The following is an 18673-nucleotide window of genomic DNA, read 5'->3' as shown; positions in this document are numbered from 1 at the left end:
TAAGTCTCTGTAAATTTTATTGTAAAAGGATGCAAACTACCTTCTTTGGTGACAGTGGGCTGACATTAAAAATCAATACTAGAGTAAAATTGAAAAATTCACAAAATTGTAAAATTAACACGCTTTTTAAAAGTCAATGGATCAAAGAAGAAATCACCAGGTAATTTAGAAAATGCTTAGACAAATGAATATGAAATTACATCATACCAAAACTATGAGAAACAGTGGAAATTTATTGCTAACACATTAAAAAACAAGATATTTTGAGTTCCAGTCAAGATAGTGGCATAGGTAAATGTGGTACTTGCATCCTCTCAGAACCACAACTAAACTACAGAACAACCATCATTCCAAATTGCCTGAAATTTAGCTAAACAGAAGTCCTACAACTAAGGATATAAAGAAAAAGTCCCATCAAGGCTGGTAGGAAGGGCAGAGATGCAAAACAGGCTGGTCCCATACACACATGTGGTGGATAAAAATCAAGAGAGATGTCTGAGTTTCAGAGGTCCACCCTGAGGAGTGAGGGGTTCTACCCCCACCAGGCATTATAGCCCGGGGTTCCAGTGTCAGGAAGACAAGGCTATAAAAACTAGTGGTCATTGTGGCTTCTGGAGTACCAGCTGTTCCTCTTAAAGGGTCCACACAGGACTTACTCAGACTCTCTTGCTCTAATCTCCAGCACAGGACACCAACTACATGAGGCCACTCTAGTAGAGATGTAGCAGTTCTACCTAATTCATAGAAAAACACAAGGTGGCTGCCAAAATGAGACAAACTCAAACCAAATTAAAAGAGCAAAATTCCAAGAAAGAGAACTAGACAAAATGGAAACAAGCAATCTACAAGAAGCAAAGTTCAAAACACTGGTTATAAGGATGCTCAGTGAACTTAGAGGAAGAGTAGTTGAACCTAGAAGTTCAATAGCATAAAATAAGACATGGAAACCATTAAAAAAGTATATGGATATCATAAGAAAGAACCAGTCAGAAATGAAGGATACACTAACTGAAATGAAGACTAATTTACAGGGAATCCACAATAGAATAGATGAGATGGGGAATCAGCAATTTGGAATATATGGAAGCAAAACACAACCAATCAGAACAGCAAGAAGAAAAAGGGAATTTAAAAAAAGAAGATAGGGTTTAGGAGCCTCTGGCACAACTTCATGTGTGCCAGCGTTTGCATCATGGGGGTGCCAGGAGAAGAAAGAGCCAGAAATTTAAAACCTGTGTGAAAAAATAATGATGCAAAACTTCCCTAACCTGCTGAAGGAAATAGACATACCAATCCAGGAGGTGCAGAGAGTTGCAAACAAGAAGAAGCCCACACCAAGACACATCATAAATAACATGCCAAACATTAAAAACATAGTGCGAATCTTAAAAGCAACAAGAGGAAAAGCAGTTACCTACAAGGGAGCTCCCATAAACTGTCAGCTGATTTCTGAACAGAAGCTTTGCAGGCCAGAAGGAATTAGCAAGACATATTCAAAATAATGAAAAGCAAGGACCTACAAACAAGATTACTCTACCCAGCAAAGCTATCAGTTAGAATCAAAGGACATATAAAGAGCTTCCCAGACAAGGAAAAGCTAAAGGAGTTCATCGCCACCAAACCAGTATTACATGAAATGTTAAAGAGTCTTCTTTAAGAAGAAGAAAAAAGATTAAAAATATAACAATAAAATGGTAATAAATACTTATCTATCAACAAATTAATCTAAAAACAAAATAAACAAACAAGCAGAACAGTAACAGGCCATAGATACAGAAAACATTTTGACAATTGCCAGATGGGAGGAAGTTTGGGCGATAGATAGGAAAAGATGAAGGGATTAAGAAGTACAAACTGGTTGTTACAGAATAGGCATAAGGATGTAAAGTACAGCATATGGGATATAGTCAATAATATTCTGATAATTATGTATGGTGTCAGATGGGTACTAAATTTATCAGGATGATTACTTAGTAAGTTTTATAGTGACTAGTCACTGGGATGTACACCTGAAACTAATATAATGTTGTATGTCAACTATAATTGAAAAATAAAAATGATTTTTTAAGTGATGAAAGGAGGGATATTGCTGATTCTACCAAAATAAAAATAATTATGAGAGAGTAATATGAACAATGTATGCCATCAAAGAAATAGAAGATTTGAATAGCCCTATAACTAATAAGGAGTAATCATGATCTCCCAGTAAAGAAAAGAGTGGGAACCGATGCTTCAGTAGTGAATTCTACCAAATATTCAAGGAACTTATATCAATCTTTCTCAAATTTTTCTTTAAATTTGAAGAAGAGGACACTTTGAGACTAGCATTACCCTGAGATCAAACCACACAAAGACACTACAAGAAAACTCCAGACTCAGTAACCTTTATGAACCTTAATGCAGAAATCCTCAACAAGGACATATCACCACCAAACTAGCATTATATGAAATGTTAAAGGGTCTTCATTAAGAAAAAGAAGAAGAAAATAAAAATTATGAACAATAAAATAGCAACAAATACATATCTATCAACAATTGAATCTAAAAAACAAAATAGAACAGAAACAGAATCATAGGTATAGAAAACATTTTGATGGTTGCCAGATGGGAGGGGGGTGTGGGGGGTCAGGGAAAAAGGTGAAGGGATTAAGAAATACAAATTGGTAATTACAGAATAGTCATGAAGATGTAAAGTACGACATAGGAAATAGAGTAGCCAAAGGGCATATGTGCATGACCCATGCACATGGACAATAAGGTGGGGATTGCCTGAGGGAGTAGCCAGGGCTGGGTGGAGGAGGACATAGAGGGAAAATTGGGACAATTGTAATAGCATAATCAATAAAATATAATTTTTAAAAATAGGAAATTGATCATTATAATATGCCACATTAACAGAATGAAGGAAAAAAAAACATAATTGATGCAGAAAAAGCATTAGACAAAATTCAATACCCTTTCATCATTAAAACACTCAACAAACTAGGAATAGAAGAAAATTGTTTCAATGTAATAAAAGCTCACAGCAATCATTCTATTCAGTGGTGAAAGACTGAAAGTGTTTCCTCTCTAAGCAGGAGCAAAGTAATGACACCTGCTTTCACCATTTCTATTCAACATATTACTGGAAGTTCTAGCCAGAACAATTCATCAAGAAAAAGAAATTAAAAGTCATCTAAATTGGAAAGAAGGGGGAAATTATCTTTTTCTGCAGATGATGTAATCTTTTTAAAAATTTAATTTTTATTGTATTTTTTACCGTACTATTTAGGATATAATCTTATATGTAGAAAACCCTAAGGTTTTCTCTCTCTCACAACAACACACACACACATACAAACTATTAGAATAAATGAATTTAGCTAAGTAGCAGAATACAAAATCAACACAAAAAAATTAGTTACATTTCTATGCATGAGCAATAAACAATCTGAAAAGGAAATTACAAAAATAATTCCATGTATAATACATCAGAAAGAATAAATGCTTCGGACTAACCAAGAAAATGAATGATTTTTTTAGTAAAAACTGAAAAGCATTGGTAAGATAAACTAAAGAGGACATAAGTAAATAGAAACATATTTCACGTTCATAGATTAGAAGACTTAATATTGTTAAAATGTCAGTACTGCCCAAAGCAATCTTAGAGTCAATGCAATCCCTATCAAAATGTCAGTGACATTTTTTGCAGAAATAAAACACCATTGTAAAATTCATATGGAATCTTACAGAAACCTGAATAGCCAAAACAGTCTTGAAAAGGAAGAACAAAACCATAGAACTCACATTTCCTGATTTTTAAGATTTGCTACAAAGTTATTGTAATCAAAACAGTATGATATTTGCATAAACAGATACATACAGACCAATAGAATAGAATAGAGAGCCCAGAATAAACCCTCACATATATGATCATGTAATTGACAGATGTGCAAAGATCATTTGATGGGAAAAGAATAGTCTTTTCAAGAAATAGTGCTGGGAAAACTGGATATTTACATGCAAAAGAATGAAGTTAGACCCTTACCTGCTAATGCATTACAAAAACTAACTGAAAATGAATCAAGGGCCTAAAAGTAAGACATAGACATTTCTCTAGATTGTACAAATGGCCAACAAACACATGAAAAGATTTTCAACATCACTAATCACTAGAGAAATGCTTACCAAAACTGCAGTGAGATATCCCCTCAAACCCATTAGAATGACTACTATCAAAACAAAACAAAACAAAAACAGCAAGTGTTTGGCAAGAATGTGGAAAAATTGGAACTCTTGCCCACTGTTGGTTAGAATATAAAATGGTAGAGGTGCTGTGGAAGACAGTATGGTGATTCTTCTAAAATTTAAAAAAGGAATTACCATATGATCTAGCAATTCCACTTCTGGGCATATACCCAAAAGAATCAAAAGCAAGTCTCAAAGAGATATTTGTACATCCATGTTCATAACAGCATTATTCACAATAGCTAAAACATGGAAACAACCCAAGAGTTCATCAGTGGATGAATGAATAAGCAAAATGTAATCTGTGCATACAATAGCATATTATTCAGCCTTAAAAAGAAGGAAAACTGTGATAGATACAACAGATAAGCCTTGAAGGACATTGTGCTAAGTGAAACAAGGCTATCACAAGAAAGCAAATACTGTATGATTCCACTTACCTGAGGTTCTTAGAATAATCAAAATCATAGAGACGGAGGGTGGAATGGTAGTTGCCAAGGGCTTACTGTTTAATGTGTGTAAAGGGGGCTTACTGTTTAATGTGCAGAGTTTCAACTTTACAAATGAAAAGAGTTATGAAGATAGGTAATGGTAATGGTTGCACAACCATGTGAAGTATTCAATACCACTGAACTGTGTGTTTTAAAATCTTTACAGTGGTAAATATTATGTGTATTTTACTGCAATTTAAAAACTTTACAAGAGAAAAAAATATACATATTAAGATATTTGTAGAACATTGCCTTGATTTTCTATATACTTAGAGGTTTTGGTGTTTGAAATTCTTTAATTAGTATTCTGATTTATTTAAACAGATTATATCAAAAATAATAGGAGCTCACCTTGGTTATTACCTATATTTTTTTATTATGGAAATTATTTTCTTTGTTTTCCTTTAGTAATTTCTTTTGATGGCACAGTCCAAATAGATGAATCACATTTAACTTTGTGTTGATTTTAACTTTCCTCAGCCACTACATTGAAACAGCCTTACTGTTTGCAGAGAGAGTAGGAGGAAGTAGTAAATAAAACTCTGATAGTATAATTTATTTCTAATGTTCTCCCTGTGTTTTCAAAATGTGACTCCAGAACTATTCAAACCCTAAAGCATTCTTCTTTTAAATCCAGTCCCAAATGTTCTAGGCATAATAGAGCAGTAATACAATATTAATATCAAAGCTGTCTTTTGATAAGCATGAAGAAAGAAGAGTTTTCATATTTTACCTTTTTCAAAATGGGAATGTTAAGAAGGAAACACTGTAAAGTACATGATTGTTTAACCACTATGCTGTCTGTCTGAAACTAACACAGAATAATATTGAATATAAACTAATTGAAAAAATTAAAAAGAATTTTTATATGATTTAGGAGTCTTAGGTATACAGAATACATATTTTCACATGATTTTAAAAAATAATTCCTGAGACTCTTTAACTGCAAAATTCTGTGGCAAATAACAGGAGGGCATTTGTATGTACAAATTTCAGACTGTATTTATATTGTGTTCTTATGGATTGTACTTGTATTCTTATGTGTGAATTTGAATGAATATTAAAAACAGAATATTTTTTACTTTTTTATTGCAATTTCTGTAACAAGTTTATCTTGCAAAGATTCTTCCATAACAATCCTCACTGTAAGAAATTTCATTTTAATTTGGTTAATTCATTTCTTTAGTACCTCCGAAATTTTTGCCCATATCATCAACACCCCAGCCAGAGAGAAGGCAGCCACCCCAGAGGCGACATTCCATTGAAAAGGAAACTCCTACTAATGTAAGACAATTTCTGCCACCATCCAAGCAGAGCTCCCGATCTCTTGTAAGTAACTAAAAGACTGCATAGTAACTGAAGTATCAGTTAGTGGACTTAGAATCATTATCATTCTTGAGATGATGATTAGGAGAAAAAACTTCCAAAAGTTAGAATGAATTTTAAATAACCTTAATTGTTTTTAGTAGCTAAAAAAAGCCACCCTAACAGCAACCTAAATGAAATTTGACCATTCTTTGTTCATTTAAAGTACCTTCTTTTTTTTCCAGAAGACTTACCAATGGTTGAAAGTATGGATTATTAAAGAAATTTTTTCTTCCTTTCAAAGGATATTAATCCACTTGAAAATTGTTAAAACTAATCAAAAAACTTAGCAAGGTCTGGCTACAGCAGACTATTTTCTTAAGGCAGAAGTACTAGGGGAGAATTTTGACTCATTAAAAACCATTATTTATTGTTTCCAAGTATATTTTGGAGCCAAAGCTGCTGTTTGGACTGGTTGACAGTTTTTGCTGTTTTCCAGAGACTTTTGGATTCATGTAGTGGCCACTCATTCCTCAGAACAGTGGGACATACATAGGACAAATGGCGTTGCCAGGAAGAATAGATCCACCAGCCAAAGGAGGTCTGCAAAGGTTCTTTTGTAGTTCCACTTGACTTCAGAAACATTTCCAGGCAAGATGCAAGGCTTCAATCAACAGTTCTACTGGCAACCTAACATCTAATGTTTCTTGCAGAGATACTCATGAATAAAAAACACTGAAATATGATTAAACCATATTTTTTAGGCTGTGATGAGTCACTCAAAGTAGAGGGAGATTATGTGATTATTGTGAAGATATAAAGTTTGAACAGAGCCTACAGCATTGAAATTTGATCAGTCATCTCTGCTGCTAAACAATACGACTAAAGAATTAATGATTTTATGGCAATTCCTGACAGGATTTCCGTTAATTCCTAACTAATGACTGAAACACTGATATTTAATTAAACAGCAAAAAAAAAACTCTAACCAGATGGTTTCCAACTTTAAAATCTGAAGACCTTTGTTAATGTGAATAAGTTATTGCTTTAGAAAAATAATACAGTTACTGTCACAACTTAAAAATACATAAGAGGGAGATCCTTGGTGATGTTTTTTTACAAGTCCAATAATTAGGAGATTCTTCTCTTCACATGACTTTTCCTAGAAGCCAGTTTATCAGTTAGTTATGTACCTGCCTTGTTATCATATGACATCATTGTTGAGGTTAGACTTAAATTTTAAAATTATCAATCAACTATCAGATCAACTACAAAGAAGTTTCAGGTGGTAATAACAGTTTTGCCAAAGAAGACCATCAGTCCACATCAAGGGCCCATGATAAAGTAAATTTCCTGGCAAAGGGGAATTCTTAGCATTTAGTTGGTCAGGCTGTGAGTTGGTTTATTCGTGGAAAGAACAATGTAAAACCAATCTGCAGTCACCAAGAAGGGTCTCAGTGAAAGGCATTGGGTGAGCACCTCTGGTCAACATAAGTGGTGTCAGGTTTCATAAGGAACTGGGCTCACTCCAAGTACCTCTAGGCACCAGCTGAGACAAAATAACATCCAGGTCAAGTACTGACATTTCTTGCTAGCAGCTTATCTCAGCTTATCCATTAAATCACAATCCTCTGGGTAATACCCTCTAGCTTAAATATTGTTTTTAAAGTATGATAATTTAAAATTTTAGCTATATTTTAGAAACCGAATCATTTTATATTTGTAATCCCTTTACTGAAAATGGCGGAAATGTCTTTGTTTTTATTCACTTATTTTTATAGTATCTCCCTCCCTTTCCTTAGGATGTTTAAAAATGTAATTACTTTTTCATCATGTGGTCAAATGTATGAGGGTGACTGCCCATCTAAATGAAAGGCTGGCTGCTTGTCTTTCAGTACCTTCCCTGGGAGAGCAAGGGCCTGCTTGGTGTGCATTCCCACACTCTCCCAGGCACAGCAGGCAGCTGCCCCTATCCTGCATCCCAGCGAGCCCAATTTGGGAGGCTCAGTGTTCCTAAACAATTAGAAAATCTTAAGTTCAAGTCTTTGCTGTGTAAACTTTGAGATTCTCTATGAATGACTTCATGGTTTGATTACCAATTTATACATACGGGTGCAGAGGTTGATATGAACGCATGTATGGAATCTACCAGTAACATCCTGTGTGGTGTTTTTGTTTTGTTTCGTTTTTCATGTTCTATAATCACTATTCATAGGTCACTCGCATTCAGCATTATTTTCTCCTTTTCTTTTCCCCCTGCCATTTTCTTTTTCCCTTATCTATTGTTCAGGTTCCTAGGATAACCAGTGTATGGCCAAGGACGCCTTTCCGACCACTTTTTTCTACCATACAAACAACTTCTCTGCTCAGCTCTCATCCTTTTGAAGCAGCCATGTTTGGGGTAGCAGGGGCTATGTATTATCTATGTGAGAGAGCTTTTACCAGCAGGTGGAAATCCTCAAAGGTTGGCCTCTTTCTGCTGGTTCTGGGAATTATTTTACTCTCTCTCTTTGACAGTGATACCTCAACTCCTGCACTCTGCAAGAATTAACATCTTAGATGGGCACTTTGCTTCTGATCATTGATTCCAATCTTTTGTAGGATGCATAGATCACACCATGATCTCAGTTGAGAGGAAAATAACTTTGAAAGGACAACAAACTCAAAATGCAGCATCAGATTATAGGGACCTGTGAGTGTTTGTCTCTTGGAGTGGCCCAATTTTACAGCAGGAGAAATGCTGCCTCTGAGAGCCTGTGGGGTACTTTCATCCCAGGGCCTCGCTGTCATCAGAGGAGCCTTTGCTACCTGCCAGGCTTAGTCGCTACAGGGGACTCTACCTCCCACAGAGCCATGTCATGGCCTGTGTCCCGCACACCCCATCCTGAGCTTTGAGGGGCTGTGTACCCATAGCATGGGTGTCTCCCTGGGCTCAAAGATCTTTCTCTTCCCCAGCACCTTTCGTAAAGCCGTATTGTTATGGTCAGGGTGCTGTGTTGTTTTTATGACAACCCACTTCTCTGTAGAGAGAAATTTTAAGTTTTCTTTTTATTGATGTGTTTATTTTAAATATTTTATTTTTTTCTTTTTTATTTATTGGGGTGATATTGGTTAATAAAATTGTATAAGTTTCAGGAGTACAAATCTAATACATCATCTGTATTATTTTAAATATTTTAAATAATCTTACATTTTATCATCATTTTTAAGGTTTTCATATAGAATATTTTTTAAAGAAAGTATAATAATTTCCAAACACCAATGAAACTAAAAGCTCTGGGACCATAGTGAAGCTTCCCCTACCCCAGTGTAATGCATGCTGCTGACTGGTGTTAGCAGCCTTGCCCGTTCCACCTCATCCAGGGTCCCCTATTTACTAAACACGTCTTTGACAAATGACCAGCAACTAGTTTCTTTGTTATTTCTTATTGCCTATCTTGATTTAGAAAAGAAAATGTGAATGTAAGTGAAAAACAAATCCCTTTCCCTGTTTGTCATAAAATATAGGGTAAGTCTCTGATCTTTTTCCCATTTTTAGATCTGGCCATTTGGGTAGCACCACCAAGTACAGGGCTGGACTTTGAACTCCTGGCACTCCTGCTATTACTAAAGATCAATCAACACTTATTTTTATTATCAATCCTCCCCAAACACAGATATCTGTATACTAAATCCACTTACTATTTTAGGCAAAGAATTCACTTGGAATTTTAAAGTTAAACTTGGAAAAGGGAAAAAGTAATTAAACTTAATAATTGCTATTTTTATTTAAATCTGCCTCTTTTAGTTTAAAAATAAAAAAATAATTCTGTTTTAGACAACTTTTAAGTATCTGCTACTTATTTATGACGTATGTGCCAATCAAGAACACTATATAAAATGTAACTATTCCCATTTCTCTTTGTGGCTCAATAACCAAATTACACATTTTGTTCTATAATTTCTGTGCTACCTAACCCTGACCCCTTTTGAATGCTAAATATAACCAAAGTCTTCAACAAAAACTTTGTGATTTTAGTGACATACATAAAAGTAAATTCTAAAGCCACGTCTGCTTCTATAGCATATTGTAATCATTATCAAAACACTTTTAAGATTTAGCTCCCTTTTCCTAAATTTGAGAGTCATTTTGAAGCACAGAGAAGCATTTTGAATTAAGAGTTGTGCCAATCAAGTCCTTATAGTCCATGTCTCACCATGATAATGAGCTTAGTGCTTGCTGTAGGAGTGACCCAGCCCTGTGTCACCATGCGGAAAGGTTCTCTTGCTCACAGTTAAAACCCTGAGTATTTTAGAGCATTAGTATCTCAGCAAGATCTATTAAGGTTTCATTTGGCTTTGGGGATGTTAAATCAATATTTTTTGTCAGTTAAAAATAATGAAAACTATTCTAGTAACTCTTTATTATTTTCTTCCATGTTGCATTAAAGTTTTGTTGTCCTTGGGAAGGCTAATTAAAACATTAGCATTTGTCCTGATGTAAATTATCTTACTAAAAGGTAATCTACTTGAAATTTTTTAAAAGAAAAAGAACATGAACAAAAAATCCACAATTTTTTATTATATTCTATGAAGTACTGGATTTGCAAATGATTCAAAGCAGTAAGTTGAAAGTATGCTTGACTAAGCCCTGTGTGACTTAAGACTGAGGAGAGAGTACAGAAATATTTACCAGCCCAGGCATCCAAGTTATAAAGTTAATTAAATTGGCACTACTTGCCCTCTTCATAGCACACACAACAATAAATCTCAGTAGTGATTATCTGGTTATTTGCTAGATTTATACATTATTTTGCTCCAAGTTAGCTGTCAGAAAATGTACCACAGTCATATTCATAGTAACTGATGAATGAAAATTACCATAGGAAAAGTTCTATGAAATAAATTCAAGGCTCAAAAAAATTGTCATTCAGTTGTATGCAGCCAACAATACTTACCTCGTGCAGTTTTAATGGCCTAACTTAGACTGTGTCAGTGCCTTGTCCCATTTGACACTAAACTCTTTTCTCAGGATGGAGCAAAAGAGAGTAGATGGACATGCCAGTTTAATCCCATTATCTTTGAAAACTTTCCCATTGAAGGAGAAAATTATGTGATGGTGTTTTTTTAAGAAAAAAAAAAAAAGGATTTTAGACTTCTTAGAGTAAATGATACAATTTCTCTGAACAATCTATCTTCCCAGCCTCCAAATACTAAGTTCTTCATCTTAAAAATTCAATTACAGGATTTTTATCCAAAACATTTTTAAGCAAACTTAACCTTCCTTAAGTTAACTTTGATCAAGACCATTCAGTATAGATTGTTAGTAAAAATTAGTAGTTCTTCAAACTACTGTGTTTTCTTTTAGTAAATGCTAATGTTTGTCAAGTTTGCAACCTAGATTTGTTTTTGTTTTTATCTGATTGAAAGACAGAACTGAATGTTAAAACTGCATTCATAGTCATGTACTTTCTCATTTGGCTTGTTTGCTTCCAGAATGCCTGTGAGCAGTGCTATTGTGTGTGTGTGGGAGTGAATTATAATGTGTTTCTACTGAGAACATTAAGTTTCAGTGTCACTGCTCCACAATGGCCCTTGTGAAGCCTGGCAGGGGACGAATGCACAAGACTGTTCTGTCTTTCTGTTAGATCCACCAATCAAGAGCAGGCCGGATGGGGAGCTGATGGGCGTAAGGCTCTTTATTCAGTGGAATCAGTTACATCAACATCTTCCTCAGCTGTTTTTAAGGAAACTATTAACATAAGACAGTCAACATAAATATTTATTGTGAAATTCTTCTGACTTTTTTCCACATCTTTCCAATGCTGACTGTGCATTCGGTAGTTGTTTAAAAGTAATAACAGAAATCTGGAGAACTGTGGGACAGCCTGTGGAGATTGCCAGAAGTTAAATGTTCCAGCTCCAGTCATACCATTAGGATTTTTCAAGGTGTGCTGATGTAACTTACCACTATGCTTTTCAGTATAAATTGCTAACTACCTTCTTTTGGCTATTCTGGGTACCACAAACCAGTTTTAAAAATAGTCCAATGTTGTTGATTTGCATATAGCATACAACACAACACTAAATAATACCTTTGTGTAATCATAGGAGCCAACTGACATAACTTTGGTTTGGAACAACTTTTTCAAGATTTCAGTGCATAGATACATAGCTAAAACAATGTGAGGAGCTTTTATTGTTTTGAAACTTCAATAGGCTAGTGTTTTATGTGGTCCCCAAAGTTTTCTGCCATCTGTTGTCTTGGTGTAATTAGAAATTATGTGGTCCCCAGAGTAAGCCAGCTCTGTTCCAGTGTTTATCGGGACCGCTTTTGTTTTCTGAAGCTACTAACCAGGTGTCTGATCTGAAGGGAAATATTGCAATCACATAAAAGAGGGTGGCAGTTTCTTATTCATGTGGGATTTTGAATTTCAGGAAGAATTCTGCTATCCAGTGGAATGCCTAGCTCTTACTGTGGAGGAAGTGATGCATATTCGTCAGGTCCTGGTGAAGGCAGAGCTGGAAAAATACCAACAATATAAAGATGTCTACACTGCCCTGAAAAAAGGAAAGGTAGAGCTGTTCAAAGTTGATTGATCGGCAGGGTTAGCAGAATGGTTAGTCACGGGCATGTTTTCCTGAGGAACTATCTGCTAATCAGGTGGTACAGGACCTTTAGGGGATTTTAAGAGGTAAGAGGCTTATTCTTCAGAATAAGTTCTTGTTCTGCCTCACTCACCAAAGTGAGTATTTTCAAAACCCAAAGGGTAAAATTTTCTTCCTTTTTATAGCTGATAGTATTCCATTGTGTAAATGTATATACCACTTTTATCCACTCATCTACTGATGGACACTTGGGAATAAACAGTAGGTTAGATAATATAATACGTTCTTTATAATCAGAGTTGCATCATCTTGGCCATATCATAAAATACTATTTTCCAAAATGCCTTATGACATTAATGCATTTTCTAGAATGGCACTGTTCAATAGAACTTTCTGCAGTGATGGAAATGTTCTGTAGCCAAGGCAGTAGCCACTGTCCAGCTACATGTGACTGTCAAGTATTTGAAATGTGGTTGGTGCAAATGAGCAACCATAATAAATAATGGTATGCCTTCATATAACCATGTCTGCATTTAATCATTATACAGGGGAGACTTTTTTCAGAGCCTTCTTCCGATTGCTTCCATGATGGTAACACTCTAGAGAGCTATGACCTTTTATTACTTTTAAAAGTAGATTTATAATTAAATACAGAGCCACGTTATAGTTATCACAGAGCCAAACATAAAACAGGGTTTCTGAATTCCCTTCTTCCTCCTGCGTACTCAACAGTGTAAAAATATAAAGTGGATTCAGCTGTATAAATCAGGAAATTCATTGTTGGCGATGCTTTTTTTTTTCTTCTCCTTTTACGTTTGTATGTTTTAGCTTTGCTTTTGTTGCCGAACCAGGAGATTTTCCTTCTTCACCTGGTCTTACACCTGTCAGTTCTGTAAGAGGTAAGGCTCTTTGTAATTGAAAATAGTCAACAAATATCAGTTAACTTCATTGTTTCATCATTTTCTACACAAGAACAATATTAAAAATAATCTGTTACCACATTGTGCTATGCTTGTGAGTTAGGAATACTGATTTTTTTCAAAAGAGTGGATCAAACAGTTATTGGGTGTTAAACCTGTAAAATGTTTCTTTGCATTTATTTCTTTTACATAACCAAGAAAATTCTAATAATAATATGTCATATTTAAACAGAAAAAAATAGATGTGATTGTCATATGACCCTTGTATAGACAAATAAAATTCCAGATGTAAGTTGATCCTTTTATAGGAAACAGTATAAAAATTAAGCTTTACAGATTAATTATCTTTTGGGCAATCCACAGTTGTATCAATTTGTTATATCCTAATAGAAGAACCAGGTCATTTTTGCAATTTATTGTAGAAATTCACAACCATGTAGCCATTGACTTCTTTAACTCCCTAGTCACTTCTATGGTATCATGCCAAGTAATACTTCTGATTTTGTATGCAGGCCCGTGTGCTCACAGTGTTGCAAAAAGGTAAGCTAAGCTTGGTGAAATTATGACATAATATTAATTTTAATAAACTGCCTTTTTAACAGTACTGCTCATTCTCAGTTTTATTTGGGATATTAGATGCGGCTGCCATCCAAGCCATACTCCACTCTTCCTATCTTTTCATTGGGACCTTCTGCCTCCCAAAGAGGGGAAAGTTCTACGAGGTCAGAAAAACCCTCCACTAGCCACCATCGGCCTCTTCGGAGCATTGCCAGGTGAGCGAGAGGCCTGGGTCTTCAGAGAATCCTTTGTAAAAGAAGAATGATCCTTTTGAGGACTCTGGTGATATGACAAGGTTTTGGGTCAAGAGGGTTTGGGTTGGTTGGTTGATTTTAATATAGTTTTGAGTTACAAATCTCTAAAACTTTTGAAAGGTAGCTTGTCAAAGGGTAATGTTTAGCTACTTGAAGGATACTTTACTCTCACGGTTTACTTTTATTTCTATTTAGATATAATTACTTTTGTGTATACTTTAAAAATCATCTTTAAATCTGCCTTCATTTTCAATGTATGTAATAGTCTAATCATTCCTTCCTTCTTTAGTTTTGAAAGAAAATATGTTTAATCCTATGTTTACAATGGTCTGCAATTTAGTTTCCTATTGTAAAGGCAGAAATGAAGCTTTATGCCAGAGATGGCAATTTAAAAGGAAAAAGAAAATGCCTGGATATCAATCCCTTTGCATTTAATGCAGAGCAAGGTTAGTGTTGGTCCTTAAGAAAGATGGAAGGGAATCAGGCCAGCTCGAGTCACACACTGGCAAGGCCCAAGATGATTAAGTCTTGATGCACTAGCCACATACTGGGGGAGGTGGAGGGTGGGGGCAGGTTGGACGCTGGCATTGGTGCCACATGCCAGACAGCAACTACTCTGCAGCTCATGGCTCTGTGGTCAGTGAGGCTAGGAAGCTGTGAGCCCAGCAAGTAACTTGTACCCAAGACTGCTTGTCCCTATGCTTTCAACTCTGCTCTGAGACACTCCTGCTCCATGATGACCTCAGATCATGATTTGTGGGCTCAGGGCAATGCAAATAATAATCTAGCGTTCTTTTCTATACTTATTCTGAAGACTTCCTGTTTGATTTAATGAAAATGATAAAATGAATAGATGATTCCTAGTTATTTCAAAATTAACCAAAACATTTATTATAATGTTGGTTTAGTTAACTCCAGCTCTCTGGAATCCAAATAATTAGTCACTCAAATATATCAAATTGTTGGGGAGGGAGAAGCATTTGATAAATACAGAAAGTACAAGAGAGCTGGTCCAAAGATAATTTTTGAGGATGTGTCATAGGATTAAGATACATTTACTTCAATTTTCTATAGTCTGACCTATCATGTACAGATAACTAATATTTATTAACCATGACATGGGGTCACTGGAGAAAGAACTTGAAATCTCTTCTGAGTTATCAGTAGGACATTAGCAACATTTATTTAATCTTAGTTGTTAAAATTCATAATCTATATATGTATGATAATCAGGTGATGACTACTCTGAATATCCTATTTTCTAAGAATTCTAGAAGAGATGCTCAGAATTTTCAATATTCTTAATAAAAAGTGTTTCCTGGTTTCTTTTTTAAAAAAATATTTTGAACCTTGCTCCAATTAGAAATGTCTTTGGAAGAACACAACATGACTAAATCACTCACCATTCCACTATGTTTTTGCATCCAATTTTTTTTTTTTGCACATATTTTCTTAGTATTGTGGTAGAAATATAAGTAACAGTACTGAATATTTTAAACATTTGGTTTTTTTCCAGGTTCTCCTCAAAATCTAAGTCTATGGACAAATCAGATGAAGAACTACAATTTCCCAAAGAGTTAATGGAGGACTGGAGTACTATGGAGGTGTGTGTAGACTGCAAAAAGTTTATTTCAGAAATCATCAGTTCCAGTCGGCGTAGCCTGGTGTTGGCCAACAAAAGAGCACGATTAAAAAGGAAAACGCAGTCTTTCTATATGTCCTCACCAGGCCCCTCGGAATACTGCCCTTCAGAGAGGACTATCAATGAAATCTGAGCCCTGTGCCTTTCAATTGCTTTTGTGTTCAGAGTCAGCATTAGCGTGGAGAACACTAGGCTGGACTGTCTCTCCTTGCCGTGATTTTAGTTAATAGGCTTGATTTGCATTAGATCAGGTTTTTGCTGCATCAGATTGTTCTACAGACTGAATGTTGTGTTCATATCAATTGATGATATGTGACAGGTCAGCCAATTGCTCATTTGCACTGAGAGGACAATAGTTTGAAACTTACCTTTATGTGTGTATAGATTTGGAGGCCAGAAACTTTTTCCTTAGTTCAATTCCTTACTGTTCCTCAAATAATTTTCTGACTAAGGCAAAAGCTTCTCATGTGAGAAATCAGCCTACGAAAGTGTCGATGTTAGCACAGTTCTAAGCAGTATGTCATATTGGCACTTCCACCTGACAGTGTTCCTATCTAATGTACATAATGATCTGGAGCCCTGCCACACACCAGATACCTGGGGGCAGGGGCCAAGCTATTTATCATCTCACAGCCCAAAACCTAGAAGGATTTGCTCATACTATCAAACTGATTTTTAAATTATGTTGGTCTGAGATAAAGACTACAGGAGGGACTTTATGCCTACATTTTAGTGTAGAACATCTGAATAAGCTGTAAACCCAAGTGAGTGTTTCCTCTGAGCTGCTGTGTGTGCCCTGGTGCAATGGATCAGTATCTCCTGAGTGGGTGACAGGTTTTCATTTCCTATCTTGCATGTATTATGGTTATTTTTAGTTTTATAATGGAGGTCTAAGAATTAAAGTTTTGTGGGAGTTTCAGGACAAAGGAAGGCCAAACGTTTGTCAACAGGTTGAGTGTGTTTCAGTTAACTTTATAAAGGGTTTAACAGCATAGGGTGCCAGCTGTTGTCCACACTATGGGGATGAGCTAGAGCTCATATATTTTCAACTATTTTTCATAACTTTATAGTCTAACCACCACGACCAAATTAAGCCATAATTTGGTACCTAAGGTCTTAAACTAAATTATATTTATTTTTATAAATGAATTTTAAAAGAAAAATTGTCTAGTTCTTTTAAAATTACAAGATAATTAACCTGCTGATAGTCTTTTGGATGTTTTTTGCACAAGTTTTCCTTGTAAACAACTTGAGCGAGTAGGGTGGGTTTTTGATAAAGGTAGGTTTGAGGATAACATTGTATACCTGAAATTTCTCAGCTGCTTTGGCCCATACGATGGACTATACTTTATTATTTTGGTATGCTTAGAAATGACCAACCAATCAAATTGCCACTAATGTTTGAAAAATCAGTTAATGCACATGCACAACAATTTTCTAAAGGCTATAGGACCCATCTGTAGTCAACAGTACGACACCACCATTTAATAAAAGGCATAGCAATAACATTTCATACCACATCAAAATATAGTAACATTTCTACATGAAATTAATAATACCTCAAAACTGCTCTGGTAGTAGTTTTTAATGGATTGAATTTTACAATTTAGTAAATGGCTTAAAATTACTTATACTTATGAAATAAATTTTACCAATTGACTAAAATAATGCATGTTAACAGTTTGTCTGTATCTGCATGTAAAAATGGGCCACCAGAAAACCCTTACTGATTATGCAAATATTTAAATTATTTTAAAGACTCTTTTTTAAGAGCTTTAAACATTTATATTAGGTGAATCTATTTAAACTCTTCACCCCAGAAGGTAGAGTTTGAAGGCCCAGGCTTGAGCCTTTAAATGACTTACAGGAAGGGTGCAAAGCAGAGGAAATGGTATTTGATGTAACCAGGGATAGTGTACTTTTTAAAATAATGACTAGTTCAGTGTTGTTATTTAAACATAAGAAACTAAACCCCCAAAATAAGAATTTCATCCACATTCGTAAGAAATTTGTTTTTTCCCTTGTTGTTTTCCAGGTTCTCAAAAACTAAGTCTGTGAACAAATCTTTGACTTCACTTCTTCAGATAGGCTGATTTGAGCATTACAGTCACCTCTTACCAGAGATTTAGAATTAAATTCTTCAATAGCATTGGTCTGCCAAGTGCTTTAAAGAGGTCACATGAATGGTATATCTACAGAGACAATATGCAGAAAGTAGTGTAAGAAAAGGGCACATGGCATAGTTAAAATTATAGAAATCAAATTAGCATCACTTTTTGTTGCCAAAATAATTTCTTACATTTAACTTTTTCTTATCCATGACATTACCAAACACCTCAACTAAATTAGGTAATTTCCAGAGAATAATTCATTAATAGCTTATAGAGCATGGTCTGACAATCCTTAGCCTGACCTTAGGTCCGTCTTCCTCTTTTTACTACTGAAATAACATACCTTTACAGTGTTCCTCTTTGTCCTGGTTTCCAGCTACTTGGCTTTTACTTCTGATCTAACAACAACAAAATTGTTGGCTAGCTGGTCTCAGTTGGAGCCTGATGTGTCTTAGACCTCATATGCACACCTGAGCAATCCTTCCTGTGCGCATCCCCTAACTCTTACCCTGACTCTTTCCAGGCTCAAGCACCCACCCATTGCTTTTGTCCCATACTCCTCATGAACTCACCTTGT

The 18673-nt window shown here is 35.3% G+C and overlaps 1 protein-coding gene across 2 annotated transcripts in view; it reads left to right on the top strand.

Moving 5' to 3' along the window:
• SPIRE1 (spire type actin nucleation factor 1) overlaps positions 1 to 16753 on the top strand; it is a 326738-nt gene extending 309985 nt beyond the window's left edge. Inside the window, exons 11-17 of one of the 2 annotated variants that reach the window (XM_090285844.1) lie at positions 5905 to 6047; positions 8314 to 8487; positions 12441 to 12578; positions 13440 to 13510; positions 14044 to 14071; positions 14168 to 14304; positions 15860 to 16753. In XM_090285844.1, the coding sequence (XP_090141970.1) occupies positions 5905 to 6047; positions 8314 to 8487; positions 12441 to 12578; positions 13440 to 13510; positions 14044 to 14071; positions 14168 to 14304; positions 15860 to 16118 (950 nt within the window). In that variant the 3' untranslated portion in view covers positions 16119 to 16753. The remainder of the gene's footprint in view (positions 1 to 5904; positions 6048 to 8313; positions 8488 to 12440; positions 12579 to 13439; positions 13511 to 14043; positions 14072 to 14167; positions 14305 to 15859) is intronic. The other variant, XM_090285845.1, reaches the window with a different exon arrangement.
• Positions 16754 to 18673: the final 1920 nt, after the last annotated feature.

Source organism: Furipterus horrens, unplaced genomic scaffold (genome assembly GCF_987537825.1).
Source record: "Furipterus horrens unplaced genomic scaffold, mFurHor1.1.pri manual_scaffold_8, whole genome shotgun sequence".
NCBI lineage: Eukaryota > Metazoa > Chordata > Mammalia > Chiroptera > Furipteridae > Furipterus > Furipterus horrens.
Note: the sequence above shows the minus strand (reverse complement) of the source record. Positions and strands in the feature narration are given on the sequence as shown.